The 25,791-nt window shown below is 40.2% G+C and overlaps 2 protein-coding genes across 8 annotated transcripts in view; one reads left to right on the top strand and one right to left on the bottom strand.

The window, feature by feature from the left end:
* The window catches only part of ANLN (anillin, actin binding protein), a 63,553-nt gene extending 50,982 nt beyond the window's left edge, over nucleotides 1-12,571 (bottom strand). For 5 of the 7 annotated variants that reach the window (XM_063667392.1, XM_063667391.1, XM_063667390.1 and 2 more), the window contains exons 1-3: nucleotides 12,305-12,560; nucleotides 5,935-6,088; nucleotides 2,968-3,279 (exon numbers count right to left, since the gene is read on the bottom strand). In XM_063667392.1, the coding sequence (XP_063523462.1) occupies nucleotides 2,968-3,279; nucleotides 5,935-6,088; nucleotides 12,305-12,322 (484 nt within the window). In that variant the 5' untranslated portion in view covers nucleotides 12,323-12,560. Of the gene's footprint in view, nucleotides 1-2,967; nucleotides 3,280-5,934; nucleotides 6,089-12,304 lie in introns of all 7 variants that reach the window. The other 2 variants (XM_054493690.2, XM_063667388.1) reach the window with 1 other exon arrangement.
* MATCAP2 (microtubule associated tyrosine carboxypeptidase 2) overlaps nucleotides 12,275-25,791 on the top strand; it is a 64,417-nt gene continuing 50,900 nt past the window's right edge. The window contains exons 1-2 of the mRNA XM_054493701.2: nucleotides 12,275-12,382; nucleotides 18,381-18,450. Of these exons, the coding sequence (XP_054349676.1) occupies nucleotides 12,275-12,382; nucleotides 18,381-18,450 (178 nt within the window). The remainder of the gene's footprint in view (nucleotides 12,383-18,380; nucleotides 18,451-25,791) is intronic.

The raw sequence follows: 25,791 nt of genomic DNA on the forward strand, positions 1-25,791 counted from the left end.
CAGGAGTTTGAGACCAGCCTGGCCAACATGGTGAAACCTTGTCTCTACTAAAAATACAAAAAATTAGCTGGGTGTGGTGGCATGCGCCTGTAATCCCTGCTACTCGGGAGGCTGAGGCAGGAGAATTGCTTGAACCTGGGAGGCAGAACTGCAGTGGGCCAAGACTGTGCCACTGCACTCCAGCCTGGGCAACACAGCAAGACTCCACCTCAAAAAAAAAAACAGCTTTATTGAAGAGGCAATGTTACAGCTCTGTTGATTCCCTGTGCAGAGCAGGGCTACCCCGTAGGCAGAGAGTAACAGTTCAGGGCAGTTTTACAATCATATTTATACCTACTCTTAATTGCATGCACATTAAGGGGCAGCTTATGTAGAAATATCTAGGGAAGGGATAGTAACTTCTGGGTCATTGCCATGGAAAGGGGTGGTAACTCCTGGGTGTTGCCATGGCAATGATGAATTGACAGGGCACACTGGTGGGCATGTCACTGGAAAGCTGCTTCCCCCTAGGCCCTGTTTTAGCTAGTCCTCAATTTTTTTTTTATTTCTTATTTCTTTGTTGTTGTTGTTGTTATTTCTCTATCTTGTCCAGTGTCCAAGTCCCACATCTGGAGTCGAGTCCTACCTCTTACCTCACCACTACTAAAATAAATAGGTATTAATTGACACCATAGACTATGCTATGTGCCCAAAAACATCAGGTGGCCTGCCGAGGTGGCTCACATCTATAATCCCAGCACTTTGGGAGGCCGAGGCAGGCGGATCACCTGAGGTCAGGAGTTCAAGACCAGCTTGGACAACATGGTGAAACCTCATCTCTACTAAAAATACAAAAATTAGCTGGGTGTGATGGCATGTGCCTGTAATCCCAGCCACTCGGGAGGCTGAGGCAGGAGAACTGCTTGAACCTGGGAGGCGGAGGTTGCAGTGAGCCGAGATCGCACCACTGCACTCCAGCCTGGGCAGCACAGTGAGACTCTGTCTCAAAAAAACAAAAACAAAAAAACCATCAGGCAGGTCACAGGAGTTAAGAGCTCTAAAGTCGAACCACTGGGATTTGAATTTGAGCTGGCTAACCGTGGACAGGTTTATTAGCCTCTATGAACCCAGTTTCCTTCTTCTATAAAATGAAGATAAAAGTGGTATATATCTCAAGATTATAAGAATTAAACGCCATTAGAATAAAATAATTTATATTAGAATAAAAAATATTTGCAGTGCCTAGCATTTTACATACTGTCTGCTCTTGAGATTATTATCATCACTGCCAGAAAACATAATCTTAAACTCTCTGCTGTCTAATTCTTATCAACATTTCAGTTAAAAGAATTGATATGTATGGAAGACTGCCTGAAATATATGTAGTCCATCTGGTTTAATCCAGTCTAAAATATCTGTCATCCATCCAGCCCCATTCTTCAGATCACTTGATCTCAATTCTGGCTATGTATCAGAATTATCTAAAGAGCTCTAAAAAAAAAAAATAAGACAAAAGCACACCTTGGAGCTCCACCACATTTCTGAAATTCCAATCCTATGGTCTATGTGATTCTGATACAATCAGCCAGGCTGAGAACCACCTAAGGAATGCTTCCTTGGGTGAGGCCCAGTAGCCACTGAGCTGTCTGCAAGCACCGTGGGGTCTACCTGCACTGTGCTAGCTCACTTTAGAAATGCTTCTACTGCTGAATGCGGTGGCTCATTACTGTAATCCTAACACTTGGGAGGCCAAGGTGGGTGATCACTTGAGGTCAGGAGTTCGACACTAGCCTGGCCAACATGGTGCAACTCCATCTCTTCCAAAAAATACAAAAAAAATTAGCTGGGCGTGGTGGCACACACCTGTCATCCCAGCTACTTGGGAGGCTGAGGCACAAGAATCGCTTGAACCTGAGAGGCAGAAGTCGCAGTGAGCCAAGACTGTGCCGCTGCACTCCAGACTGGGTAACAGAGTGAGACTCTGTCTCAAAAAAAAACAAAAACAAAAAAAGAAAAGAAAAAAGAAATGGTTTTACTGAGCTTGGAGCCAGGACATCTGCCTACCTTAAGAAACCTTATAGGTTTATCGGCTCCCACAAAGTCATATTTAAGGACACATGAAAGAAAGTTCTCTCAGCTCTTAGTGCCAAATCTCAAGTCTTAGTGTCAAAGATGGTTCTGCTTTTAGCTTGTTAGTCATGTAACTGATAACTGTTTCATGTCTTCGCATAGGCCACTAGCAAAAGGAAGACTTTACAGTCTGCATTTAATAAAATGACTTTACTTTTCACTTCTTTGTTTTCCCTTCCCGTATTTTCTCTTCACCTTGACTTCTTTATTTTTCTTGTTTCAATACAGATATTTTTATAAGTCATCTCAAAGCTTTTTTTTTTTTGTAACAAGGCAGGCGATAAGTGAAATTGATCATAGTATAAATAACCCTGTTGCATAACTGTTGCTTTACTTCTCAGGTTCCCCTCCTGATTATAGGTTCATGAAAGACAAGGATCAAGCCACTTCATTTGTTTCCAGCACTGTGCGTAATAATATACTTTGTAGGTGCTCAATTTATGTTTTTTGACATTTTATTTCTCCCCTACTGAACAGCATTGCATACCTTAGTCCCTCAAGTTTATTTAATTTTTGAATCCATGAAATAAGATTTCTTTAACATGGAGCTGAGGGTCAGCAATGCTAACAACACGTATAGTTTGTTCTCAACTGTTTTTCATTGCAGATATTAAGGTAATACAGTTATAAGATCAGGTTTCTATGAACTAGTCCAAGAACCTCATCGTGATCTACTTCAGTCTAAACACAACCAACTTATACTACTGGTAGACAAACCATATGCAAGCAAAGGATACTCAACATATAGATAAAACAAAAGCATTTATTTTTCATGAGTTCACTGATAAAATGTTCAACATACCAAACTGAATCTTATTGGAACAGATGTATGGGCCATACCATCTATACAATTCATACCTGTCGTATCATCATTATCCCAACGGCGCCGTTGCTCTGCAAGTTTTTGCATACGTGTTTTAACTGAGGAGGCTGCAGTTGCTTCCAATCTTGAGTTCAGCCCTCTCCTCATGCCCAGCAGCGATGCCGGGACAGCCACAGAATCACTGACGGTATCTGCTGCTTGTGGCTGCACCTGAGACACAGGACTTGGAGAACAAGATTTTGCAGATGTTGACTCAACTGGTTGTTTATTTTCCAAGTTAGAAACTTCTACTTCAGTGTTGTCAGAACAGTGTTTTTTTGATGGCGATGGTTTCGTACAAGATTTCTCTACATTAAAAAAGATGAAAAAGACATTCAAATTTGTAATTTCTCACATGAAAAACTTGAGGGTAGATACTTAACAAATTAATAAAACATCACCCCTCCCTATTCTTTTAAATGATTTTAGTTACAACCAGAAGTATGTAAAACCCCATTCTCTTTCAGCAACTCAGAAATCGATATGAAAGATCTTTTCAAGCAAACACAATTTATATTATAAAAACCTTAATGAAAAGATATTTAGAGTTAAGCTATGGGGACGGAAAGGCACAAGAAGGATGCAATGGACTCTGGGGACTTGGGGGGAAGAGCGGAAGGGGGGCGAGGGATAAAAGACTACAAATATGGTGCAGTGTATACATGGGTGATGTGTGCACCAAAATCTCACAAATCACCACTAAAGAACTTACTCATGTAACCAAATACCACCTCTACCCCAATAACTTATGGAAAAATAAAAATAAATAAAAGATATTCAAATAATATTTTCAAAATATATGCATAACACTTTATATAGTGTTAATAGTAAATAAAAAGTGCATACACACAGAATAAGAAAGCATTCTAACAGATTTTAAAGATTATACAGCCTAATCACCTCATCTCCAGATAAGAAAAATCAAGCCTAGAGAAATTCAGTTACCTGCCTAAAGTCACACAGCTGAGCCAAGTGTAGAAACCAGGTTTTCTGTTTTTGAAACATTCTTTCATGGAAAATAACTAATAAACATGGTTAGAAGGGCAACTGGCTTGAGGTTTAGGATTACGACAGGAGACAGAAAAAGTGACTGAATTATCTGGTCAATACCAAACAAATTCACCAGTACAAATATTTAACATTTCATATTTCAAGCTTCTATGAACACCTATAAAATAACTGAAAAAGCCCTAAAATTAAAAAAAAAATCTATTGGAACCATAAGGCATATTATAACTATGACTGAGTTTCAATATATCTCTTGGAAAATTAATATTTTAAAAGAAGGTACATTTCATATGAGGTCAGTTTCGTCAACTGCCTAAACAAATGTTCCGGCAGTGACCAAAATAGTATCAGGGATAAATCATGATTGCCCTCGTTGACATCAACCTAAGTAAATATACATCATGAAACTTTCTAATCTATTTTTTCCCCACTCCACTTTTATGTCTCTTTTTTTCTTTTTTTGAGATAGGGCCTCACTCTGTCACCCAGGATGGAGTGCAGTGGTGTAATCTCAGCTCACTGTAGCCTCAACTTCCTGGGCTCAAGCGATCCTCCCACCTCAGCCTCCTGCGTAGCTGGGACTACAGATGTGCCACCATGCCCAGCTAATTTTTGTATTTTTTGTAGAGACAGGGTTTTGCTATGTTGCCCAGGCTGGTCTTCAACTCCTGAGCTCAAGCAATCTGCCCACCTCAGTCTCTCAAAGTTTTGGGATTATAGGCGTGAAGCCACCACACCTGGCTCTTTTTTCTTTTCTTTTCCTTTTTTTATTTTTGAAACTTTCTAATGTTTTATAACTCATTTATGGATCTATTTTCTATGAACACATCTAATAATTTTTGAAAGTGTTCCTGCTTTAACATGTAATACCATCTGGAAATACGGAATTCTTCTAGTTTACAATTAGCTAAAACAGTAAATGTGAATTTCTACCTAAACATCAAAATGTAGTTTTGAACTTCTACCTAAAGTTTAGGTAACACTGGTTTCAAATACATAGCACTCAATAGTACAAACCCATCTCACAGTGAAAACGAAGATCCTGGACTAGGGTCAGGCCCCTGTTTTCCTGGCTGAATACCATATAATATGTAATGTATTTCCTTCACTCTCCCTTCAAAATGGATAAACATATGAAAACTAATTCTTGTTCTATGGTTAGCTTCCAAAATAACTGAGCTAACCCCATGTACACTTCTCTGCTTTTTTTTTTTTTAAAAAAAAACATTGGTTTTGCCCTCTGTAATTTTTTTCCATATTTTATTTTACAGTTGTATTACAGTATTTTACAGTCGTACTGAGGAAGATTATTATCTCCAGACTATTCTACACTCCAGGAAAAGACTAAGGAGGCTGGCTGATGCTGGCTAGGAATCAATCCTAGGATTGAGGAAAGAGTAAGACTACAGGTGAGTTTGTGTTTGTGTGTATGTGTGTGTGTGCTTGTGTTTAACTCCACCACTTCTGGAGATTAACAACCTAAACTTTAGAGAGTTGGTTCAGCAAATAGAGGGTGAAAAAGGTTCATTAAATGTCAAGCATGGGCAGTGTGCCTTCCATTGCCTTGCTGGTACCAGAGACACCATCCAAACTCAGTGGCCAGGTGTTCTGCCACCTCTGGGATAAAAAACTACACACTACTGTAAGTATAAATGTTACCCTACTCCTTTATTTTTCTTTCCTTGAGGTTTTAAGGATAACTTCAGAATGAAGAAAATAAAGTTCAATCAATTAATTTGAAATATTTTTTAGAAGAAACCGTTCCAACCTGATAGGTTCTAGGCCTAATATAATAACTCTGAAATAGAATAGAAGGCTGTTATTTCCCCCAGAGGCTGTTACATTTGTCTCCCAAAGAGCTTGGTTCTTCTATATGCTAATGAAATGTCTGGGGCTTGTCTCCTTCAAAAGAAAAAAAAAAAGTAAATGTTATTTTTCCCCACAAAGTCTTTTACCTTCACCACCTGAGAGGGGCTGCTGGTTACTTGCTTCTGAAAGTGGCTGTCTGGCTCGCTTAGCATGAGTCATAGACCTTGGAGCTGCTGTAGGCCTCTCAGCCATTTTTCTCTGAAGATTCTCTCGCCTGGCACGGGTTCGCTCCAGCAGTTTCTACATAAATAAATATATCAGTGTTAAAACACAAGTTTAAGCAAAGGTTCATAAAATTGCAGTATCTTCTAAAATCACCAATTGCCATATAGGATGACAGTTAAACACATTTCAAAAGTGAAATCCTAAGCAATTACATCAAGATTCACTAAATGAGTACTCCAGTGTCATAATTATTACAGGAATATTACAGGGGGAATAAAATATGTAAAGTTAGTTATATAAGATTTTTAATGGCCACAGATTTTTTCTGCTTTCATCAAAAGACAGAATCCATTTCTTCATCTTTAAATCTGGGCTGGCCTTGTGATCTGCTTTGACCAATAAAATATGGTACAAGTGATATTATGAGACTTTTAGGCATCAAGAGATTTTACAGTTTGGGGTCTCTTTCTCTCTCTGCCACTAAGTGAACATGCCCAGGTTAAGTCTACTAGAGACACATGGCCCAGGTGACGGTCAGTATCAACTACCAAACATGTGAATAAGGCCATCTTAGACCATCCAGCTCCAGATAATCTGCCAGATCACTGAAGATTCCTGCATGACCACTGCAGAGACAAGCAGAACAGCCCAGCTGAGTACAATACAAATTGCTGACCCACTGAATCATGAGAAATAAGAGTATTGTTTTAAGCCACTATGGTAGGCAAAATAATGGTCCCTCAAAGATTTTTTGTCCTAATACCCTAAACCTCTGAATATGTTGCCTTTCAGGGCAAAAGAGACTTTACTGACGTGATTAAGAATCTTTAGATGGAGATAATCCTGGATTATCTGGTCAGGCCCAACATAATCACAAAGGTCCTCACAATGGAAAACAGAGAGGCAGGAAGATCAGAGTCAGGGAAAATATGACCATGGAAGCAGGGGTCAGAGTAATGTGATTTTTGGCTTTGAAGATGGGGGAACGGGACAAGCCAAGAAATACAGATGGCCTTTAGAAACACGAAAAGTTAGGAAACAGATTCTCCCCTACAGCCTCCAGAAGAAACACAGTTCCACTGACATGTTCGATTTTAACACAGTAAAATCCATTTCAGACTTCAGAGTGAGACTCTGTCTCTAAAGAACTGTAAAATAATGAATATGTTATTTTAAGCCACTAAATTTGTGATAACTTGTTACAACAGCAAAACTAATAGAGCCACTAAAATCTGGGGTGGTGGTAAGCAGCAAGAGATAAATAACATATTAGTCCTTTGAAAACATAAAACACTTCCTAAGAGGAAAGAAAAACAAAATAATCTTATGTTTTATTTAATTAAATATTAACATATAATAAAATGGTTTTAAATTGAAATCTTAGCCATTCCACAAAGTCATGAATACTCCTTTCTACTCTGAATCAACTGATGTTCCTATTTTAAGTCAATTTTAGTAAAGCTCAAACACAAGACCCTGTAAAACAATTCATTTTCTTTCAAATGCACACAACTAAAGGAGGTATGCAGATTATTATTACTGCCTTGCATACTCAGATACAGTAGTTAGTGCAGGCTGAAAGATTAAATTCCATTTGACTCTTAATTCCTTAAAATACAGTAACAATTTTTTAAAAATCTGAGTATGTAAAAGAAATATGAGCTAAATTTGAAAGAAGGCACACTCTCTACTCTTCTTAAGAATGATTTCTAATTTAAAGTTCATTGAAAAAAGTGACACCAAATTGAAATGCTCTAATCACTGAAAAAATAATTTATGAACCAAATGGCTTCCAAAATACAAGACCTTCACCCGCTAAATAAAAGTCCTTCAACAAATTCAAGAATAAGCATATTGTTTCACAAATCCATACATGTCCGATAATTTCCCCCCATGATACAATATGAGAACTAAAAATAAAATACTAATCCTCCCAACCAACTGAACAGATTCCCTCTTGATGAAGGGGACCCCAGAGAAACCTTAAAAACTGAGTTCTCAGCCATGATGGGACAGGAGGCCGCCTGCACCTTGTTATACCCCTCCTTTTACTGTTTAGACACAATAACTGATGAGCATTAATGTTAAATAGAGATCATAAGACTGACAGAAGACTCTTTGTAGCAATAAGATATCAAATTATAAACAGGATCAAGCCTGGGCAACAAAGCAAGATCCTGTCTCTACAAAACATACAAAAGTTAGCCAGGCATGGTGGGGCACATCTGTAGCCCCAGCTACCTAGGGGGTGGGGTGGCTGAAGCAAAAGGATTACTTGAGCCCAGGAGTTCAAGGTTGCGGTGAGCTGTGATCGCTACTGCACTCCAGCTTGGGTAACAGAGTGAGACCCTGTCTATAAACAAATAACTAGGACCTAAGGCCATGCCAGGCAAGGGTTAAGTACAAACTCCCTACACTTAAAAAATAAACTATCTTCTAACTGCCAAAGTTTTTCTTTTACTCTAGTAGCTGAACAAGCACTGTCCTTGAGATACGCAATAAATATTAAAACAATTGCAGCTCATCCTCCATCAGACACTGACTAACCCTCCTGCTCCACAAGCTACAACTACAGCTTTAATTGGACAAGAGGTTGATTTCAATTAACTCTCTCTCAGTAAGAAGACCACCAACCATGAACTGATTCGGCCAGTTTACAGAGGCTGCTCACTGGAATGCCTTCATGTCCCCACCTCACCTTTTGACATACAGGGCGCAACTGTAATGTATTTACATGTTAAGTCTTCATCCCAAAGTGAACATGGGATGCATGTAACTGCACGTTTGTTCAGTACCCACCCATCAGGACCTCTTTGTAAATACTCATAGCTCTGCCTATAACCTGTTGAATATGTATACCTGGCTAACCCTTTAGGCATAAATCCCTGTTCCAGCTTCTCCTCTCTTGAAGTGCCTGTTTCCAGTCTCTGCCCGAAGCTATTAAATTTGTTTCCCAGCCTGTCAGGATGGCCACACTGTAGGCTGTAAGCCTTTATAAGAAAGTCTCTGCTGGGCACAGTGGCTCATGCTTGTAATTCCAGCACTTTGGGAGGCCAAGGCAGGCGGATCACTTGAGGCTAGGAATTTGAGACCAGCTTGGCAAACACGGTGAAACCCCGTCTCTACTAAAAATACAAAAATTAGCCAGGCATGGTGGTGCATGCCTGTAGTCCCAGCTACTTGGGAGGCTGAGGCAGGTGAATCACTTGAACCTGGGAGGTGGAAGTTACATTGAGCCAAGATCGCACCATTGCACTCCAGTCTGGGTGAGAACGAGACTCTGTCTCAAAAAAAACGAAGAAAGAAAAAAGAAATAATGTCTCCTTTCTAAATTAATAAATTTGTAATTTTTCAATTGCTATATCTCTCACTTCCCAGATACAACACTAGCCTAATTATATTCATTCATGGACATGCCCACATTCCATTCTGGTCAGTTAGAATATTTGTGAGTCAGTACAGCTTCAGTTACCATGAGCAGTAGGTCACAACAAAAGAATGTGATTTTGTCATTCAAACATATATGAATGTTCTATTGCTTACATTAGATTAAAAAATTCCCAGATTAAAAAAAATTAAATAGATACGCAAAAAAATTCCCTAATCTGTGAAATAAAGCTATAAACACCAAACGTTATTAATTTAAAAGAAATTATATATCTGAAATATATAAACTCAATAGCTCAATAAAAGTAGCTGTTCCTTATAATAGTATATCAGGAATTTTAAAACTCTTTTAAATACAAGGTATATTCCTTGAACTATCACACCTTTCTCAAACAGTGTAGACATTAAAAAAAAAAAACACTGCAATAACATATTCAAGAAGTAAGATAGCCCACATGTATGAATCTCAGATAACTGAAGCTTATGGTCCCTGAACAACTTTTGTCACATACACCCCAAAGTCATCTCTGACAAATTTTTCTAGGAGATTTTACTAATTTCCTTGCCTTCTTTAACACAGTAGACTCAATATAAATTAACTTCTTATTATTTTCAATATGCTCTAGCAGCTCTTCCTCAGGGACCTTCATTTAATTCTGGAAAATAAGAGAAATTCCACTAAAAATGGTAGTGGCATGTTTATTTGTTTACTTATTTATATGCAGCCTGCAGACATAAAAGGATCTAAAGCATCTACAATAAAATATGCTTCTGTGAAGTATTTTAATTATAGCTTTTTCCCTTTTAAGGTTTTTATAAAGAAAGTTCTGTATTGGTACACTTCACTCTGGGTTTCTTTGTAGTATTCTTGTACTGGGATGACTATCACCTGTGAGTAGAACTTCAAACTCTTGATGTTATGAGTAGTGAGTTTATGGTTTTGTCACCTGGGCAACAGTGCAAGACTCCGTCTTAAAAAAAAAAAAAAGAGTGCCAGAACAGTATCAGCGACGGCAGGAAGACCGATGCAGAACAGTCTTGTTTGAGGAAAAGAGAGTTTACCATGATTGTAACCTTTCTCAACTGGAGTTACCAAAATAATTAAGCCCTAATACCCTGGCATTAATGTAATAGACTTATTTCCCATGTTTGTAGGGTGGCATTGAATTATCCTTGGGGGAATTGAGAAAATAGTCTCTCAATTTTCCTGTGTACCATGGTTCTGAGAGGAAACCCTGGTTGAGAAAGTCATTTTATACTGACTTTCAGTCGATAGACAAAGAACTGTACCAGTAGCTCATTTCACTGTGCAAATGTTATGAATGCTATAATTAAGCACCCAAGAGTTGGAATCAATTCAAGTAGTTCATTCATTACCTATTAAGGAAAAGACGTCTAAGCTGTTTTTCCAACTGCAAGTGATCTAACTTTTCATAATACAAACCATACATATTTCTAAGCACATCCTAAAACGATCTAAACAGTTAAAGTTTCTTTCAATTGAGATTTGTACTACCTTCAGAATGACATTTTTAAGTAAAATGAAGTGCAATTTTCAGCCAACTTAAAAATGCTTTGTTCCTGTCTGTTACTTAGGAAGACACATAGGACTAATGTTTTAAGGAATCCTATTCTAATTTAGATAAAATAAACACAACCTTTTCGACCTCAGTGTAAGTGAAAGATATTTGGTGCATGACCAGCCCTATTTTAAGGCTAATACAAAATTAGGCTCTCGATTTTTCTATTAGAACCTTTAAGGAAGGTGAAAAAAATTGATGTATTTGTCCCAAGATGATTAAGAATTTGAAACAGAAAAATAGATTATGTCATGCTTGAATATAAGTAAACTCTAATTGCTAAAACCTGTAATTAATATCTTATACATAACTTATAGAATTATAATTACATCTCCCCGAAAGAATTACCACTCTTCACAGCATTTAAGTTTCTGAATCAGTGTAAACAGTTTTAGGTCCACTTTGCAACACTCAAAAACTAACAGTTTGAAATTTGCACAACAGCCTAAAGAAAGAGGAACTGTCCTGGAATAAAAGAGAGTGGACAACTGGCAACAAAACACTCCCGAATGTGACAACGCACATTTTCCACAAAAGCTAAAACTAAAGAAATCGACACAATAACCATGTAACCCATATACAAAGGAACAAAAGATGAAATAAGTACTGTAATGATATGCCCCAGAAACACCGAAAAGTTTATTTATTTGCTCTAAAATCGTGAGCTGATAGTTTTGCTCGGTACACTTGCACTGTTTTAATTAAAATGGTCAGTCCCGGGTATGAACTTCTTCGTTAGTTAGCTGAACAATGGGATCTCAAGGACTACTGGCTTTTTATGAACGAATGCAGTCGTTTCTAGCACCTGCTTGTTTTAACGTTTTGCTGTCATTTCATCAGCATCTTCTCTGCGGGCTGCGTGAACTCCGCAAATCACACATCCCACTGCCTTTCCCGGCGGCAGCCGCACTGAGTCACCGGCCCCCGACTCCGCCCTGCAGGGCATTCCAGCTGCTTCCAGCAGGACCCGTTCCGCAGGCCTGCGCCTCACTCTTGCTGCGCCAGGACTGCAGAGGGACTTGGTAAAAGCGGGGGCTGAAAGACCTCTCACTACGGCCTTTTAGGGCAGACTCAAAGCCTTCCTCCGTGAGTTTTATCTGTAGGACCGGAACAACAAAATCTCAGAGGAACCCACCAACCACAGCAGGCCGCAGCCGCGGCCACTGCTCGGTATCCTCAGCCAGCCCGACCCCAGCCCGCACACACTGCGCACGCGCACACACGCGCCCTCCGCCCGGTGGGGGTTCGCCCAGAGGTTGACAGAGGGCGGGGGGGGGGCCTAGAGCTGTGGGTCATGGCTGGCTGCACCCGCAAACTCACTCACCTCCGTAAACGGATCCATCGCCCCAGGCGTCGGACTATGAGACGATGGAAACGGTGGTTCAAATTCAGGAAGAGAAAAGTGAGTCTCAGCTCAGTGTGTCTCCTGGAAAAGACCAGGTGTCTGCGGCGGGGTAACTCTCCCACAACCAGCTGACCTCTCCTCTCGGCTTCCAGTGTCGGACTCGGCCTCTGCAGCCGTTCAAATTTGAATTTCAGCGCCGAGCTGCGAGCATGCGCGCTGGGCGGAGCCGGGGGCCCTCTCCCCGCCCCTGCGCTCGGTCACGTGGCCGCGCCGGGCTGGGTGGTTCCCAGGGGCGGCCGCGCCTACTTCCCCGGCCCCCTCCCAGCCGTCGCCGCGGGGTGGAGGCGGTCAGCGGGGCGCTTCCTGCCCTCCAACCGTGTTGGGTTCCCGGCTCCACCCACAACGACCACACATTCCACTCAGCTTTAAGGCGACTACTTCACACCAACCGCGTTTGGGCGTTCCTGCCTTCCTTCATTCCTAAATAAAGTATTAAGTTCGGGAGTAGTGGCGCATGCCTATATTCTCAGCATTTGGGGAGGCTGAGGCTGGAGGATCGCTTGAGCCCAGGAGGTCATGGCTGCAGTGAGCTGTGATCTCACTACTGCAGTCCAGCCTGGGCGGCAGAGTGAGACCCTGCCTCAAAAAAGAAAAAAAAGGATTAAGAGCCCTTGTGTTGGCCGGACGTAATCCCAGCACTGTGGGAGGCCGAGGCCGGCAGATCACAAGGTCAGGAGTTCAAGACCAGCCTGGCCAACATGGTGCAACCCCGTCTCTCCTAAAAATACAAAAAAATTAGATAGGCATGGTGTCGTGTGCCTGTAATCCCAGCTACTCCGCAGGCTGGGGCAGGAGAATTGCTTGAACTGGGACCCGGGAAGTGGAGGTTGCAGTGAGCAGAGATCACACCGCTGCATTCCAGCCTGGGCTACAGAGCCAGACAAAGAGCCCTTGTGTTTCAGGTGCTGCTAGCCCGTTGGCCTTCAGTAGCTTTGTTTCCCAGGTCACACCCAACTCCTAGTCCCCAAAAGGGGGACTGCAGGCCTGGCCCTCAGAAAAGGCAGGTCCGGTGGGTCCCCGACACTCTAAGCCAATGAAATAAAGCTAAAATTAACAGACTGTGTGAAGCGTTCGTGCACAATTTTTTATTTTAAATTCCATCCAACTGTGTACAGTGTTAGAGCGGGAGGAATTCTGACAAGCCCTCTATCTAGTTCAATCCTTCCTTTTACAGCCGAGAGAAGGGACGCTCGAAAACGTTAAAGGAACTGGTCCAACGAGATGAAAACCCTGTTCTCAGCTCATGATCCGTTTTCTACACTAGCTAAGGCTGTGTCTCCTGCTTATTCTTTGTAGAGTACTCCAAATTGTAAGATAGGTTACATAATTTCTGTATCAGATTCATTTCTTCTATAACAAGTCTGTGTAGGTAAAGATGACAGTTCTTGATTTGTTCATGTGAAAAGTTAAGAGTGACTGTCCATGAGCTGAACAAAACAGAACTATTCCTCCCAACTAAGTGGTTTCAATATGTTTAATAATATGTCCATCTTAGCAGTCAGTCAACATTACAAAAAGTATTTACTAATATTTTTAATTTGAATTTTTGTATGATAGATTGTACATGATGGAAATCAGGGCAAGGGGTAAGGGAAATATTGCTTGGGGTCAGGGCTCCACCCAGTTAGCCAAATCGGTTAACCCATGGGGTTTTTTTTTTTAACCTTTGTGGGGAGTCATGGATGCCTTTCAAAATATATTAAAACTGACCCTCTACCTAGAAAAATGACCATTTAATCATAAACTATTTAACAGGATTTCGTGAAGTTCATGGACACCAGGCCAAGAACTTCTGATTTAGCCTGTTTGTATTTTAGTTTACTCATCTGTGTAACAGGAATAATCATCTACCCTGATTTCCTCAGAGTTGTTAGGAGGGGCAGATGAAAAATGGAGAGGCATAATCCAAAAATATTCCGTAATAAGTAATAAGACACTGTCCGAGTGTGTAGTATATGGAATTATTAATATTTAACCCAGAATGTGTTACTTATGAATAAAGGAAAAAGATACTTGAATTTTTTTCAAGTGTGACAGGAAAGGGGTGTATGTATTTGGGGCGTGTCTGTGTGTGTATGCGTGTTTTAAACAACGTTGGAAAATGAGTCATTAGAAATTTATGTAGCCGTTGTGCCTTCTGGCTATCACTTCTATGAGCCTTAGTTTCTTTGTGTCTACCTCAACTAGATTCTAGTTAAGACTAAAAGAGGTAAAGCACCTAGCGTAAGATAGCTACTCACAACATTTAGTGTATCTTCCCTCACCATCCCACTATGTCTTTGGTTTCTATCTTGATAATGATGATGATAGTAATAATGGCAACCATCACAATTAAATAACTCCTAAGACTGAAACACCTACTATGTGCCAGAAACTATGGTAGATATTCAAGTCTACTCTCCTAGGGTACTACAATTGTCTCCTACCATACCTCCTTTCATTCTTAACCCCCGGCAGTTCATTCTTCAGTTTCTAGGCTAGAATGATTTTTGTATTTTTAAAAATTGTGTTATATAACAAATAACAAAAAAATTTGAAAACAAAAAAATTATGTTATGAAATACAATAAAGATGTGAATAATAAAACATAACCGTATACCAGCCACCTAGCTTAAAAAAATATAAAACATCCCACATGTAATTGAAGTCTCCCGTGTGTCCCTTCCTATTCTCATTCATCTTCCCACTCTTCCGGGCTAAAACTGTCTTGATTTGATGTTTATCATTCCCATAGAAATATGTATACTTTTATCACATCTACATGTATATGTATATCCATAATAATATCTAGTGTTTTATATATGAATTTTATTTGCAGAATGTAAGTCTTTCTGCAACTTTTTCTGGCCCAATAATATCTTTATGGGATTTATCCTCACTAATAACTATAGCTGCATTTCATTCATGTTCACTGCTAAATTCTATTATACAAATATACTTGTAATTTGTGTACCCATTATCCTGTTAATGGACATTTAGCTTATTTCAGTTTTTCATTCCAAAGATCCCATGACGCCATGACTATCCTTTACATGTACATGCAAAACTTTGTCTAGAGCAATATACCTAGGAATATTATTACCAGATATTAAAAATAAACTGCTCTTCAAAATGGTCATAACAAATGATACTCCAGTCAGTAGTATATGCCCCTGGCTGCTGCTCTAGTTCCTCCCCAATGTGTGGATACATTTTAAATTTTGCCATTCTTGTTTGAGTGCCTTTCTCTTATCACTAGTGAAGGTGAACATGATTTTGTATTTATTGGACTTTCATATTTCTTTTTCTGTGATTTTCAACTTTATATCCTTGCCCATTTTTCTGTGCAATTATTTGCCTTTTTCTTATGGATTCATAGGGTTTTTGTTGGTTGTTTACTATTTTCTGGGAAAATAAACTTTGTTGGTTTTTCGGCTTGCCAATTTTTTGGTTTGTGGCTTGTCTTTACTTTATGATGTTTCAGATGTACAGAAGTATTTAATATAACTAATGATACACACACACATACACACATACACATACACATATACCATATATATTTTCCTTTAGGGTTTGTGTTTTTTATGCCTTAAGGAATCCTTCCATACCCTGGGATAATAAAGATGTTCTGCTGTACTTTCTTCTACATATTTTAAAGTATAGCTTTTCATGCTTTTGTCTTTAAACTATCTGGATTGATCTTGTTTTTTGTATGGATAACCAGTTGTCTTAGCAGCAGTTATTAAATTGTCCATCCTTTCTCTCATTGACCTGTAATACCACTTTTATCATATATCAACTTTTCTTTTTTTTTTTTCCCTGAGACAGGGTCTCACTCTTTCGCCAAGGATGGAGTGCAGTGGCCTGATCTCGGCTGACTACAACCTCTGCCCCCTGAGTTCAAGCAATTCTCCTGCCTCAGCCTCCCAAGTAGCTGGGACAACAGGCATATGCCACCAAGTCTAGCTAATTTTTGTGTTTTTAGTAGAGTTGGGGTTTCCCCATGTTGGCCAGGCTGGTCTCGAACTGCTGGCCACAAGTGATCCACCCAACTAGACCTCCCAAAGTGCTAGTATTATAGGCATGAGCCACCGCGCCTGCCCAACAGTTCTTTTTTATTTTATTTTATTTTATTTTATTTTATTTTATTTTTTGAAATAGGGTCTTGCTCTGTCATCCAGGCTGGAGTGCAGCAGCACGATCACAGCTCACTGCAGCTTCAAATTCCTGGCCTCAAGCAATCTTCACATCTCAGCCTTCCAAGTATCTGGGACAACAGGTGCATGCCACCACACCCCGCTAATTTTTAAAATTTTTTGTAGAGACAGGATCTCACTTTGCTGCCCAGGCTGGTCTCCAACTCCTGGCCTCAAATGATCCTCCCACCTTGGCCTTCCAAAGTGCTGGGATTACAGGTGTAAGCCACCATGTTCAGCCTCAACTTTTTATGTACACATAGGTCTATGTCGGGCTCTATTCTGTTCTACTGGTCTGTCTATTCCTCTCCCAATATCACACTATATTAGTTATAAATGTTGATGTCTGGTAGGGCAAATTCCAATTCAAGTTGGATTATTTTGCCTCATTGTTCTTCCACATGAATTTTAGGGTCAGATTCTTAAGCTCCAAAAATAAAAGGAAAAAGAAAAGGAAATCCTCTTCTGATTTTTAATTCAAATTGCACTGAATTTATCACATAATTTGGAGAGAATTTGCATGTTTGTGACAGCAATGCTACCCATTTATGAGCATGGTATATCTTCATTATACCTGCTAAAAATGTCTATAACAAACTTACATAAAGATCTGTAAACTTTTGTTAAATTTATTCCTACATATCTTTGTTGTTGCTGATCTTTTTAGTTTTAGTAGTTTATTTATAGAGAGGGATCTTTTTCAAATGTAAATTTTGCAGTGTCAATTCCTTGTTTGGAGCTGCTCTATGTCTTTCGTTGCAATTAAAATGATATCCAGTAATATCCTTATCATACCTACAAGGCCATGCATGATCTGGAACCTACCTGCCTCTCCAAATAACCTAGTATTCTCCTAACATCACAATACTTTCCCTTTTTTTTTTTTGTTTTCACTATGCTCCAGCTTCAGGCCTTTTTTCTGGTCATAAAAAAATGCCAAATTTCTTCCTGCCTCAAGGACTTTCCACTGCCTGGACACTCTTCCTCTAGATTTAGCTCGTCTGCTCCTCATTATTTGGGCCTAAGCTTGCATGTGCTACCTCCTGAAAGAGGACTTCTTTGATCAGGTGGCCACCCCTGTCTTCTCTGCCCACCAATCACTTTCCATTCTATTACTCTGACTTCTTCATCACATTTGCCACTATCTGACATTATTTTAGTTATGTATTTATGTTTATTAGCTAGGCCTTCCTACTAGAGTGTAAGCTATGGCAGTGCAGGGACTTGTTTATAGCTGTAACCCAGCACCTTCTGGCACATGAGTGCAGTAGATACTTGGTAAATAAATGAATATAAGAATAACTCTTATTCCTATTTTAGAGATGGGAAAACTGAGATGTATAGAGGCTAAGGGATTGGCCTAAATCAACAAAAGTGTCTTCCCTACTTATTTAAATAAAACACAAAACTTCCCAAGTTATTTAAATAAAAACCACACCATAATACATTAATTTAAGAATAGAACCAAGAGTCTGAAGTAGAAATAACTAGAGATTAAAGATAGCCCTGGAAAATGAGTATTTGCTCCTTCTAAGACCTGCTCTTTTAAACAAAGGAAATAATAATTATGTCTTTTGCAGATAAGATTGCTGATAAAAAGGCTGAAAAACACAAAAATTTGAAAGCAGGGACTGCAACAAAGACCCTCCAAATGCTGTATATTTACAGTTAATTTTTCAAAATACAGTCACACGCATTTGTATTTTATATTTTATACTATTTTTATACTTTTAAAAATACTATTTATATTTAATTTTTATAGACTATTTATACTTAATTCACAAAGTAATACAATAACACAAATCTTCTTATTTTTACAGGGAGAGAAAAGGCCAAGACCTAATCATAAGGCAGTGGCAAGAAGAGCTAAACTCAAGTTCTCTACCTCAGGTTATTTGGCTGAAGGGCCACTTCTTTTACACTTTTTAAAATTATTATTATACTTTAAGTTCTGGAGTACATGTGCAGAATGCGCAGGTTTGTTACATAGGTATACACGTGCCATGGTGGTTTGCTGCACCCATCAACCTGTCATCTATATTAGGTATTTCTCCTAATGCTATCCCTCCCCTAACTCTCCTAGGACCCTACTACAGACCCTGGTGTGTGATGTTCCCCTCCCTCTGTCCATGTGTTCTCATTGTTCAACTCCCACTTATGAGTGAGAACATGCGCTGTTTGGTTTTCTGTTCCTGTGTTAGTTTGCTGGGAATGATGGTTTCCAGCTTCATCCATGTCCCCGCAAAGGACATGAACTCATCCTTTTTTATGGCTGCATAGTATTCCATGGTGCATATGTGCCACATTTTCTTTATCTAGTCTATCATTGGTGGGCATTTGGGTTGGTTCCAAGTCTTTGCTATTGTGAACAGTGCCACAATAAACATATGTGTGCATGTGTCTTTATAGTAGAATGATTTATAATCCTTTGGCTATATACCCAGTAATGGTATTGCTGGGTCAAATGGTATTTCTAGTTCTACACATTTATTATAATGAAGAAACAACAACCATCAAAGGATGTTATCTATATGTTATTGAAAAGGGCTATTTTACTTGTTACTACTCTCTACTATTAATGATTAATGATTAATGGTACTAATCTCTACTATTAATGATTCTTATTGTCACATAGATTTTTTTTCTAGTTTAATTGATGAAGATGTTTCAGATTCCAGAGTGAGCATGAACATATTGTGCTTTCTGAACATATTATATTGTTTCCAAAAACCAGTGCAACTACAGGCATAACTCCTTTATTCAATAGACTAATCTCAAAATGCATACAACTTTAATCTCCTTTTTATTTTCTCTTGTGGTTAATAAGGATATTAAGATAATTCATATTTAAAGGACAACAGTAAATCCTTTCATAAAGAGTAAGATTTATTTTATGTACTTATCACACCATACTTTTTATATTGGTAACTTTTCTTTTCCATACCTAGATTTCTTAAAGCTATTTTTGCCTGGGTGTGGTGGCTCACGCCTGTAATCCCAGCACTTTGGGAGGCCGAGGCGGGTGGATCATGAGGTCAGGAGATCGAGACCATCCTGGCTAACACGGTGAAACCCTGTCTCTACTAAAAATACAAAAAAATTAGCCGAGCCTGGTGACGGGCACCTGTAGTCCCAGTTACTCGGGAGGCTGAGGCAGGAGAATGGCGTGAACCCGGAAGGCAGAGCTTGCAGTGAGCCGAGATCGCGCCACTGCACTCCAGCCTGGGCGACAAGGCGAGACTCCGTCTCAAAAAAAAAAAAAAAGCTATTTTTACAAAATTTAATTTTTTAGTGATATCATAGAAGTCACTCTTAAATATTACAGAAATAACAGAGGCCAGTGTTTCCTAAATATCAGAGTCAATTTATTGAACATCAAATATAACATCTTAAATTTTCCTCCCGTGCAAACAGACATTTTGCAAATCTTTTTTTTTTTTTTTTTTGAGACAGACACTGTCACTCAGGCTGGAGTGCAGTGGCACAACTCTGCTCACTGCAACCTCCACCTCCCAGGTTCAAGTGATTCTCCTGCCTCAGCCTCCCGAGTAGCTGGGATCACAGGCACCCGCCACCATGCCCGGCTAATTTTTGTATTATTATTATTATTATTTTTTAGTAGAGACAGGGTTTCATCATGTTGGCCAGGCTGGTCTTGAACTCCTGACCTCAGGTGATCTGCCCACCTCGGCCTTCCAAAGTGCTGAGACTACAGGCATAAGCCAAAGCGCCCGGCCACAAATCTTCTTAAATTTGATACAAGAGAATGTAACAGATTTATTGTACTCCATTGATGTCTGTCATGAATTTAGTGATCTTCTAAACACTTCAAAAATTTCACCTCACGTGCTATTTCCAGACCCAGGGTTCATTTATTCTTTCATTAATCCTTCCAAATGTTGAGGTTCAGGACATACACTTTCACTCTCCTCTTTCCTGCTTCTCAGAGTCTGACACCATCCCAGTTTTCCTCAGTCCCATTCATGCCTGGCACTTAATAGGCCCTCAAGAGATGTTTGCTGTTTGCTGATGTATTCTCCGGGACCACAGTCTCCTTCATTTTTTTTTTTTTTTTTTTTTTTTTTTGAGATGGAGTCTCACTCTGTCCACCCAGACTGGAGTGCAGTGTAACCATCTTAGCTCCTGCAACCTCCACCTCCCAGATTCAAGCGATTCTCCTGCCTCAGCCTCCCAAGTAGCTGGGATTACAGGTGCCCACCACCATACCTGACTAATTTTTTGTATTTTAGTAAAGACAGGGTTTCACCATGTTTGCCAGGCTGGTCTCAAACTCCTGACCTCAGGTGATCTGCCTGCCTCGGCTTCCCAAAGTGATGGGATTACAGGCATGAGCCACCGCACCTGGCCTCCTTCCTATACTCTGACCCTACCATTCCTCAAACCTTCCAACTGTACTGACCTCCTCCTCCCTTTTCATCCACCCACATGTATGACCACACATGGACTCCAATCAACACTTGGAAATGCTCCAGCTCCAAGATTTCAAACCCCAAACCTGGTCTCCTGATTCTAATCTTGCCTCCTTATCTCTTCTTCACTGCTGCTCACTCCTCCTAAACCTGCAAGTCCCCTCCCCCTCCCTTCCAGTCCTAACCTTCAGTTCATTCTCCTTTTTCAGCTTTGGGCCCTAACTGAAAATATTATAGCTTGGGCTTTATAGCTATGCCCAGGTGTTAACCTTGATCTCCTACCATACCCTTTTCTAAGAGGCCACATGCCTCATACGTAGCTCAATCTATTTTGAAAAGGAGGCCAAGAAAAAAGGGAGTTTAAAACAAAACCAAACCACCAGCCTGGCCAACATGGTGAAACCTTGTCTCTACTAAAATTAGCTGGGTGCAGTGATGCACACCTGTAATCCCAGCTACTCGGGAGGCTGAGGCAGGAGAATCGCTTGAACCTGGGAGGTGGAGGTTGCGATGAGCCGAGACCATGCCACTGCACTCCAGCCTGGGCTACAGAGCGAGACTTTGTCTCAAAACAAAACCTTAGAGCCGTCAGGGAATTTACAGATCACCTAATCCAGCTCCTTAAAATAGTAGATGAGGAAACAAGACTGTGAATAGTCTAAGATTTCCAGATCCTGCCATCGTCCTTTCTTGGGTCTCTTCCCAAACACTGCCCATCCTCCTTTAAGCCTCACTTGCTCCTTCCCAGCCAGACCTCAAGAGAAACTATTTTAATACCATTCTCCTTGGTCTCTTGTCCTTCTTGCTGCACTTAACTTGCTGATCTCTAACTGTTCTGTTTTCCTGGCTTGCTCAACATTGCCAGAAAAAGACAATAAATTGAGCCAATTCCATTTCAAATTTATTCCACTGGACCATTAATGTTGCTCAGAATCCATTTGAACAATTTGAATCAGAATCCATTTGAATCCCTATCACAGTCTCGATCACATTTCCCATCCCACCCCTTTACTCTCTGCAAATGACCTTACCACCCACTTTGCTTAGTGTTCAGTGCCAAGGAAAGCACTCAGAGATGAGAACCCAATCACCTGCTGTTCATTCCTGAACAAACCCTGCTATTTGCCACCTCTATGGCATGCTCATCCTACTCCCACTACCAAAATGCCCTGCTCATCACCTTTGAATTTCTAAATACAAATCCAGCTGAATATTATATCTTACAAGATTTCTTACCTAGTCCAAAGTGAGGTCATCATCCACCTCAGTACTCAATTTGCACCACTTTATTTTGCCATTATTTCAGACTTACAGAAAAGTTGTGAAAGGTTTACATGTACACACATAGAGAGAGAGAGCAGAAGTGGAACAAAGATTCCTGGATCCCAGGAATCATTCAGATTCCCAATATAGTAACATTTTACTACATTGGCTTTATATTCTCTCTCTCTCTCTCTCTCTCTCTCTCTGTGTGTGTGTGTGTGTGTGTGTGTGTGTGTACTTACCATTGTGTTACAATTACCTCCAGTATTCAGTATAGTAACATACTATACAGGTTTGTAGACTAGGAGCAATAGGCTACACCATCTAGGTTTATGTAAGTACATTCCATGATGTTCCCACAATGACAAAATCACCTAGTGACACATTTTTCTCAGAACTTATCCCCATCAGTAAGTGACACATGACTGTACATATACACATATACTTATATATATTTACATACATACATACTCTGAAGTGTTTAGCGGGAAAAGGATATCATGTCTACAAGCTACTCTTAAAACAGTTCAGAAAAAAAAGTCATATATGTATATAGGTATATATATATATGTGTATAGGTATATATGTGTACATAGGTATATATGTATATAGGTATATATATATACACATACATACACACACAGACACACACATGCATAGTTATAGTTACATGGTCATATATGTTACTCTCTATATATGTACACGTAGATAGATAGAAAGAAAGATAAAACCTTGTGGGTTCTTATTCCTCTGCCCCATAACCAAATGACTGAGAACTCTAAATTCTTCCCAGAATGCTCTTGTCTGCCTTTGTACACTCCCCAGGTGATCTCATCAGCCCCACTGACTTAAAAATTCCATCCAGGTAGTGGGGTTCATTCCAAGATGGCCGAATAGGAACAGCTCTGGTCTGCAGCTCCCAGCATGATTGACGCAGAAGATGGGTGATTTCTGCATTTCCAACTGAGGTACCTGGTTCATCTCATTGGGACTGGTTGGATAGTGGGTGCAGCCCACGGTGGGTGAGCTGAAGCAGGGCAGGGCATCACCTCACCCGGGAAGTGCAAGGGGTCGGGGGATTTCCCTTTCCTAGCCAAGGGCAGCTGTGACAGTATGTACCAGGAAAATTGGGACACTGCCACCCAACTACTGAGCTTTTCCAACGGTCTTAGCAAATGCACACCAGGAGATTATATCCCATGCCTGGCTTAGTGGATCCCACGCCCATGGAGCCTTGCTCACTGCTAGCGCAGCAGTCTGAGATCGAACTGCGAGGCAGCAGCCTGGCTGGGGAAGGGGCGTCTGCCATTGCTGATGCTTGAGTAGGTAAACAAAGCAGCCAGGAAGCTCGAACTGGGTGGAGCCCATCACAGCTCAAGGAGGTCTATCTGCCTCTGTAGACTCCAACTCTGGGGGCAGGGCAGAACTGAACAAAAGGCAGCAGAAACGTCTGCAGACTTAAACATCCCTGTCTGACAGCTCTGAAGAAAGCAGTGGTTCTCCCAGCATGGTGTTTGAGCTCTGAGAATGGACAGACTGCCTCCTCAAGTGGGCCCCTGACCCCCATGTAGCCTAACTAGGAGACACCTCCCAGTAGGGGCCAACTGATACCTCATACAGCCAGGTGCCCCTCTGAGACAAAGCTTCCAGAGGAAGGATCAGGCAGCAATATTTGCTGTTCTGCAATATTTGCTGTTTTGCAGCCTCAGCTGGTGATACCCAGGCAAACAGGGTCTGGAGTGGACCTCCAGCAAACTCCAACAGACCTGCAGTTGAGGGGCCTGACTGTTAGAAGGAAAACTAACAAACAGAAAGGAATAGCATCAACATCAACAAAAAGGACATCCACACCAAAACCCCATCTGTAGGTCACCATAACCAAAGACCAAAGGTAGATAAAACCTTATGTTTTATGTGTGGAAATCACAATAAACTGTCTCTCAGACCACACTGCAATCAAATTAGAACTCAGGACTAAGAAACTCACTCAAAACCACAGAACTACATGGAAACTGAACAACCTGCTCATGAGTGACTACTGGGTAAATACTGAAATGAAGGCAGAAATAAAGATGTTCTTTGAAACCAATGAGAACAAAGACACAACGTAGCAGATTCTGGGATACATTTAAAGCAGTGTGTAGAGGGAAATTTATAGCACTAAATGCCCACAAGAGAAAGCATGAAAGATCTAAAATTGACACCCTAACATCACAATTAAAAGAACTAGAGAAGCAAGAGCAAACAAATTCAAAAGCTAGCAGAAGGCAAGAAATAACTAAAATCAGAGCAGAACTGAAGGAGATAGAGACACAAAAAACCCTTCAAAAAATCAATGAATCCAGGAGCTGGCTTTTTGAAAAGATCAACAAAATTGATAAACTGCTAGCAAGACTAATAAAGAAGAAAAGAGAGAAGAATCAAATAGACGCAATAAAAAATGATAAAGGGGATATCACCACTGATCCCACAGAAATACAAACTACCATCAGAGAATACTATAAACATCTCTATGCAAATAAACTAGAAAATCTAGATGAAATGGATAAATTCCTGGACACATACACCCTCCCAAGACTAAACCAGGAAGAAGTTGAATCCCTGAATAGACCAATAAATGGCTCTGAAATTAAGGCAATAATTAATAGCCTACCAACCAAAAAAAGTCCAGCACCAGACAGATTCACAGCCGAATTCTACCAGAGGTACAAAGAGGAGCTGGTACCATTCCTTCTGAAACTATCCCAATCAATAGAAAAAGAGGGAATCCTCCCTAACTCATTTTATGAGGCCAGCATTATCCTGATACCAAAGCCTGGCAGAGACACAACAAAAAAAGAGAATTTTAGACCAATATCCCTGAAGAACATTGATGCAAAAATCCTCAATAAAATACTGGCAAAACGAATCCAGCAGCACATCAAAAAACTTATCCACCAAGATGAAGTTGGCTTCCTCCCTGGGATACAAGGCTGGTTCAACATATGCAAATCAATAAACGTAATCCATCACATAAACAGAACCAACAACAAAAACCACATGATTATCTCAATAGATGCAGAAAAGGCCTTCGACACATGAAAAAATGCTCATCATCACTGGTCATCAGAGAAATGCAAATCAAAATCACAATGAGATAGCATCTCACACCAGTTAGAATGGCGATCATTAAAAAGTCAGGAAACAACAGGTGCTGGAGGGGATGTGGAGAAATAGGAACGCTTTTACACTGTTGCTGGGAGTGTAAACTAGTTCAACCACTGTGGAAGACAGTGTGGCAATTCTTCAAGGATCTAGAACTAGAAGTACAGTTTGACCCAGCCATCCCATTACTGGGTATATATCCAAAGGATTATAAATCATGCTACTATAAAGACACATGCACACGTATGTTTATTGCAGCAGTATTCACAATAGCAAAGACTTGGAACCAACCCCAAATGTCCATCAATGATAGACTGGATTAAGGAAATGTGGCACACATACACCATGGAATACTATGCAGCCATAAAAAAGGATGAGTTCATGTCCTTTGTGG

Source organism: Pongo pygmaeus, chromosome 6, assembly GCF_028885625.2.
Source record: "Pongo pygmaeus isolate AG05252 chromosome 6, NHGRI_mPonPyg2-v2.0_pri, whole genome shotgun sequence".
Taxonomy (NCBI): Eukaryota; Metazoa; Chordata; class Mammalia; order Primates; family Hominidae; genus Pongo; species Pongo pygmaeus.